The 7038-nt window shown below is 56.3% G+C and overlaps 1 protein-coding gene across 1 annotated transcript; it reads right to left on the bottom strand.

Annotated features, from left to right (window-relative positions):
* Positions 1-549: 549 nt before the first annotated feature.
* On the bottom strand, positions 550-3726 carry GAS1 (growth arrest specific 1). The gene has a single exon (XM_075549785.1). The coding sequence runs from the start codon at positions 2730-2732 to the stop codon at positions 1707-1709; it is 1026 nt and encodes a 341-aa protein (XP_075405900.1). The 5' UTR covers positions 2733-3726; the 3' UTR covers positions 550-1706.
* Between the last annotated feature and the right edge of the window lie 3312 nt (positions 3727-7038).

Here is a 7038-nt window from a genome sequence, read left to right on the forward strand (position 1 = left end):
CACCACTTTGCTTAACAAATGGAAAAGTCAATGGAGGTCAGTCAATTATACCTTTTTAACTGCCTCATTTACAGATGTCTAATTGTTCATTAAATTAAAGGCAGAAATAATAGCCCTTATTTCTTGTCTTGTACTGTATTTTAATTTCAGTTGATGGTTGGTAGATTCCCAGTGCCCTCGCCCCACACCCTCCTCCTCACATATTACTAGGTTAACCACAAAGTTAAGTCTGGAAAGTAACTACAACATCTCCATTAGGTAAAACTCTTTACTGATGTACACTTTTTAATAAAGCAAATACAAAAATACACAAAACCATAGTTATTTAAGACATCAGACTTTTTAAAAAAACGTTGTCTATAAAAATACAATGTTTAAGGCAGTTTGGAAATGCATTTGTACATTTCTACAATGTCCAGAGGTTCTCTTGACAACAAGAATGTCAATGTCAGCTCTATAGAATACACTGTACATTTAAGACTGAAGTAGAGCACGCTTCACAAGGAACTGTGGTTTGTATCCCTGGTGGCAAATGGATTCTATACATTTGGGGGGGGGAGGGGCGGGACGGAATGTAACATGTGGCTTTAAAACTTTTAACATTTTCTTTAAAAAATAAATTATTTCTGAAGCATACAATTTATAAAAATTCTATATACAAAGTCCAGCGACTGGTAATAAATCCCAGTTTTAAATACACTTTATATATGATACACCAGAGTTCAGCACCCTGATAGCAGCAGAGGCAATATACTTTCTCCGCATATTTTACATATGATTTCTTGATGTAAAGAACAAAAATAACAACACGATAAACATCAGAAAGCGCTTTTCATTGATGACTGAGCATAGCTCTTTTCAATTAAAAAGTTGCCTCATTCAACACCACTAGCAACTCCTCGGATCTGCTTTGTTGTTGTTGTTTTTTTGTTTTTGACCCTTAGCCTTAAGAAATGTCCGAAGAGATCAGTGGTTGGAATGAAATGAAGGTCAAGGGCTGAAAGTCAACCCAAACGAATTCAGGAATATTAACCCCTGGCCACCCACCATTAAGGCAAGCACTCCCCCTTCCTCTCCAATGTCCGTGAGCATTCTGGTACCCAGTGCAAAGGGAGGAATCACTAAAAGGGACTTGAACGTGCCTACTTACGATTTGCCAGGCCCTCAGTGGCCACTCTGGTCAATCAATGAAAATGGATAGGGGCACTTTCCTCCCACCCTGCCCGAAGTTAAGGAAAAACGCTAACATGTTAAGCCCTTTTACAAAAAAAGATCTTTTTCAAACCCCCAGCTCCAAGCCTGGTCCCCTTGAGGGTTGAAACCCTTAAGGTCCTACTGGTCAGCAACCTTCCTTCTGAGTTCCGGGCTACGGTTTGTCCCCCTAAGCCCATTTCACTCGGGGCGCCTTGAAATCTACAGCTCGGCCGGTTTCTGCAAGCCAAGCGAGAGCAGGGTTTCGGGGGACCTCAAGTGGGGCGGGGATGTGCAGGAACTCACACTCCGAAACAGAACCAGGAAAATGCCAAGAGCCGAGCTAGGGAAACCATCCAGACAGAGTCTCCTTTGAACACGTTTTGGAGAGTGTCACCCACGGTCCCCTCTATTTAGCTCCCCGAGCGCGTGGCGAGCGGCGGTCACAGGTGCCCGCGCGCGAGCGAGCAGGAGCGCGGGCCCCGGGTCCTCACCAAGTCGACCCGGCAGGAGCATTAAAAGAGCGGCCCGCACAGCTGCAGCAGCAGCAAGATGGAGGTGAACGCGGTCCAGGCGCTCCCGGGCACCGAGCGGCCGCCGCCGTTTTTGCGGCGGGGTGCATAAGGCAGGTCCCCGTGGCCAGCCGTCGCCACAGCGCCGCCGCCCGGGCGCGGCATGCCATCGTCGTCGTCCGGGGGCGGCTCGCCGCCCGCGCCGCCCGCGCGCTGCTCGTCGTCGTAGTCCTCGTCGTAGTAATCGTCCAGGGCGCCGTCCGAGCCACTGCTGCCCTGGCCGTTGCCCATCTCGGCGCCGAAGCACAGGCGCGCCATGTTCTCCTTGACCGACTCACAGATGGGCCGCTCGAGGCCGTCGCACACGCAGTCGTTGAGCAGCGCCGCCTTGGGCACGTCCAGCATCTCCAAGATGACGCCGCGGCACTGGTCGGTGCAGCGCAGTCCGTTGAAGAGCTTGCCGCAGTGCGCCAGGTAGCGATTGAGCGCCTGGTTGCAGCGGCTGTCACGGTCGCAGCGCCGCCGGGCCTCGGTGCAGCCCATGACCCCGCCCGCGCCCGCGCCGCCGCCGCCGCCGCTCGTCCGGGGCAAGCAGGGCTCAATGGCGCGCTTGGTGGACTGGCAGTTCTCGTCCTGGGCGCAGTCACAGTCTTCCAGGGCAGGCCCGCGGCGCGTGTGGTTGAGCTGAATGAGCGCCGAGATGCAGTGGCTCGGGCAGCGCCAGCGCGCCGAGAAGGTGGCGGCCGAGGCTGGGAAGGCGGCGGCCGCGGCGGCCGGCGCGTCGGCCTCCCCGCGCGGCGCGAGCACCGGCGCGCACGCCTCGGCGTACTGGCTGTAGGCGTAGCTGCACGCCGGCTCCCCCTGGCACTGCAGCAGCGCCTGCCAGCAGATGAGGCGGCGGCCGTGCGCCAGCCCCGAGCCCCGCGGCGCCGAGCCGAGCAGCGGCAGCAGCGCCATCAGGCAGAGCCAGGCGCCGGGCACGGTCCCCCTGCGGGCCCCGCCGCCGCCGCCCAGCAGCCCTGCCACCATCGTGGGCAGCGGCGGCCGCTGGGCGAGGAGGGGAACGGAGACGAGGCGCAGGGAGCCGCGGAGGCGGCGCTGGTGGGAAAGTTGGTCCAAGTTGGGCTCACTTCTGGCATGAGTGTCTTCATACAGCCATGCGCGCCGCTGCCCGGGGTCCCGCTGCCTGCAGAAGGTGGGCCCGAGGGCTGCGGCTCCCTCCGCGGAAGGCACGGCCGCCGGGCAGCCCGCTCTGCACCCGAGCGCCCTGCCACTCGGTCCCGGTCCCGGTTCCGGCTGGCGCTGGCGGGAGGCGCTCACAGGCGCGCCCGGAGGCTGCGGGCTCCGGGGCCCCGGCGGGACTGCTGGACCTCGCGGCGACGCGGGGACATCTCGCTGGGCGCCTGCAGGACCGTCGTGCGGCGGGCGCGCCGGGCCGGCCGCCGCGGCTCTCTCGTCCCGGTCGGTTCAGAGAGCCGCCGCCTCAGGCTCTGGCCGCATGCTGCTTCCTGGGCCGGCGCTGCGGCGCAGCCCGCCTTCCCGCGCCCGGCCGCTCCCCTCCCCCTCCGCTGGCGGCGACCCCGGCCTCGGCCGGCTCGGGGGAGTCCTTTCCGGGAGGCGCCGGGAGAACAAGGGAGTCGGCGCGGCGGCCGGAGAGCGGCTCCCGGGTTCGGCGCCGCAGCGGCCGCCGCGGCTTCTCGGGTGACACGGAGCCTGGGGAGCGGATCCGCAGAGCCGAGCCGCGCGGCGGACTCGCTCGCAGCGAGGCTTTAAATACGAAAGTGGGCCGTGAGCCCCCGCGTGGTGCCGCGGTGCCCCCTCATTATGCATGCATGGAAAAGCAAACAAACAAAAACATTAGCAACGCTCCTCGGGCTCTCGGGCTCCGGCCCCGCGCGCCGCGCGCCGGCCCGCTCTCTCCTTTCTGCGCTCGCCGGCGCCTCCGCTCGGCCCCCGGCCCGTCCTTTCGAGATACTATTGGTCCCGCCTGTTGTTGTTGAAACTTTTTTTTCCCTCCGCGAGCCGCTGGAGGGAGGTTGCGGGGTGGGGGAGGGCGGGCCGGGCGCTCGGCGGCTCGCATTCGGCATTCAGGGCTCGGAAGGCCGGGCTGACGGAGTCTGACAGGGGCCCCGGCTCCTCCCACTCTTAAGGAGGCGCCGCGGGAGCGCCCCGGCCCGCGCCTGCACCCGGCTGGCCCGCTGGGGAGGCGGCTGTTCGCGTCCGGCCCAGCCACGAACCGTTTCGTTTTGTTCTTTTTCCTCTGGGCCCACGGCCCGCGCCCCCCCTTTTAGGAGTTTTTAGAAATTCTCCTGGCCCACATTTGTGTCTTGGACTCCATTCAGAATGCCTTTAGCTTCTCTGGCTTCCCGTGGGTGGGGAGGAGGTACCCGATCATATGAAGGGTCGACCAGTGCCCCAGAAAGAACCCCAAAAATGCCGCTGTGACGGAGTGCTAGTGCTAAGGTGGGGCGGCGGCGGACGGTCGCGCACCCTGGCCGCTCTCCGCGGGGCGCCGGCAGGGGTCCCAAGCAGCCTGTTGCCTTGAGGGCTGGAGGCTCCCAGGTTCCCGACCCCAGCTCTCGGATCCGCCAGGAAGGTTCCTTGGGCATCGTTTGCAACTTGAGGACAGAAATCCCATCCACGGAGTCAATGGCTTAGGAATATAAAGGAATCGATCACACGGCACGGTGATGAAAAAGAATCGTTTTAAGCAAACTCCAGGATTCTGGAGTAGTAGCGTCTGGTGGTAGTCACGACACGCGAGAGGGAGATCAATGGGCTGGCACTACAGTTTATTACGGTAGCGGGTATGTTTCAGTGCCTCACGCCCTTCGAACTGCTGGCCTTGACCGGAGAAGTCCGGGACCGAAGCCCCGGACCCCGACGCCGGAGCGGGCGAGCTACCTTAACCGAGGCGCGCGCGCGAGTCTGGCCCGCAGAGGCTTCAGGGGTCGGCTGCCTGTCAAAGCGGAGCCTGCCCCCGCCCTGAGCGGTCCACGGCGGGACTCAACTCCATCTGTCACCGAAATGAAGGCTAACTCCTTTCCAGAATCACAGGGAGCTGGGCGCACATTCAGCTCACCTGCTTCTTCTGAGATGCAGAGCGGGGCTCATCTAGCCAGAGCCTCTTCCGTCGTCGACCCTCCGGGCTGCAGAAAGACCTTAGTTCGAGCTCAGGCAGCTGCCTTCCTGAGATGCGCAGGGTCTGCCTGGAGGAGTGGTACCTCAGCAGGCCTAGCAAAACAAAACAAAACAAAAACTTTAAGTAAACTGGGAAAGGGTGTGAGCAAGACGGACCGTCTTGCTTTGACTAAGTAGTAGAAATCCCACTGACACACTATCACAGTAATAGAAGACTATGTAAAGAAGCAATAAGCAAGACTCCATCTTTGTGGGACATCCAAGCAACCATTTTCCAGTTCTGTTTTTCAACGACGGTTATTATTTGAGATGTTTTGTTCACTGGTACCGTGATGAGTACTGGACTGCTAACCGAATGACAGGCAGTGGGAACCCAGCCAGAGCTCAGGGGGAGTGAATCTTGGCAAACTGGTTCCATTGAGATCCCAGCCACGGAATCTCCGCAGGGCAGTTCTCCTGGGTTACATAGGACTCTGTTACAATCAAGTGGAGGGCACAGTGTGGTCTGATTTGCAGTCAGTCACAGGGATGGTGCCAAACGGCAGTATTAACATCCCATGGTGGATGGGGCTGCCACAAGCCAGAGGCCAATGGCTAACATCACCAACTGACCTCCAAACCAGTCTTCAGCATCAAGGCTGCCATCCCCATAGGACTCTGCACCTCCCTTAAGCAGGCTTCATTTCTAACATGACCCTAGCCCTCCTCCCCTTTCCACTGGTGCAACTGTTTCAATCTGTTCCTAGCAAATTGCCTGTACCTTAGGCCTCCTTTCTGAATGGATCTTCACTAACACCTAGCTGATCCCTATGGCTCACATTCCACCAGACTTTGAAATGGGATCTGGGTCTATAGGCCTTTGTTATTGTTCCATTCCTACCTCTTTGCTCCTTGGAAATATCTCGCTTCTTTGACCTCTTTGCTCCCAGCTTCTCTAATAGCCACCAGTTGATTTCCAGTCTTCTATCTACAGCATTCTTATTGCAGCTTGCTCATCGGATTCACCACAAACATTCATCTCGGTTCTCAATTCTCCCAAATCTAATATGTAACAGGTCACATTCTATACACCCATGGGAGGAGTTCATTGGTACATACACAGGATGCTGCATTAGTCAGAGTTTGATCAGAGAACTTTCAGAATCCCCCCAATGAAGAGTTTCATATAAAGACACACGCTGTCAGTTGTGGGAGCTGTAGTCTGTTGCTTCTGTGTCTGGTCCTGAGCCTGATTTCTTTGCCAGCTAGCTCAGCAGTTACTAGAAATCCATGTAACTTCCATCATGGACAAACTGGTGTCTTTGGGAAAGCTGGAACCATCAAGGGCAAATTGAAATCAATATCTGCCTAATTCCACCAAAAATAAAACAAGTCTTCCTATGCCCCACTTCTGCCCTCAATGCCATGGACCCAAGGAGACTCTGAAGCACTTGCTATAGAGAGAGCATGCACTTTGGATTGAGGAACTGCCTCAGACCAACCAAGGTGACCATAGATGCAAGTTGCCTTAGCACTTGGGGTTTACAGCTCTCCTGAGAGTAAAAAGAATATGATCTCTGCTTCACCTCCAACTTCTGAGTCAAGTGAAATTTTGCCTTATAACCAACATTAACAGGGAAAAACAGAGGTAAAGGAATTCTGGGAAGCATTGTTCTGGCTTAGCTAAATTGTCATTGTAGAGTCACCACATTGTCTTTAGAACAGCGGTTCTCAACCCGTGGGTCATGACCCCTTTGGGGATTCGAACAACCCTTTCACTGGGTTGCCTGATGTATAACAGTAGCAAAATGACAGTGATGAAGTAGCAATGAAAATGATTTTATGGTTGGTGGGGGGTCACCACAACAGGAACTGTATTAAAGGGTCATGGCATTAAGAAGAGGATGTACACTGGTACAGATAGGAACCAGAAACACAGGGAATCCAGGGAGGATGATCCCTTCAGGACCAGTGGTGTGAGTGGTGATACCAGGAGGGTAGATGGAGGGTGGGTTAGAAAGGGGGACCCGATGACAAGGATCTACATGTGACCTCCTCCCAGGGGGACGGACAACAGAAAAGTGGGTGAAGGGAGACACCGGATAGGACAAGATATGACAAAATAATAATTATAAATTATCAAGGGTTCATGAGGGAGGAGGAATGGGGAGGGAGGGAAAAATGAGGACCTGATGCCAGGGGCTTAAGTGGAGAG

The sequence above is a fragment of the Tenrec ecaudatus genome, chromosome 5 (assembly GCF_050624435.1).
Source record: "Tenrec ecaudatus isolate mTenEca1 chromosome 5, mTenEca1.hap1, whole genome shotgun sequence".
Taxonomy (NCBI): Eukaryota; Metazoa; Chordata; class Mammalia; order Afrosoricida; family Tenrecidae; genus Tenrec; species Tenrec ecaudatus.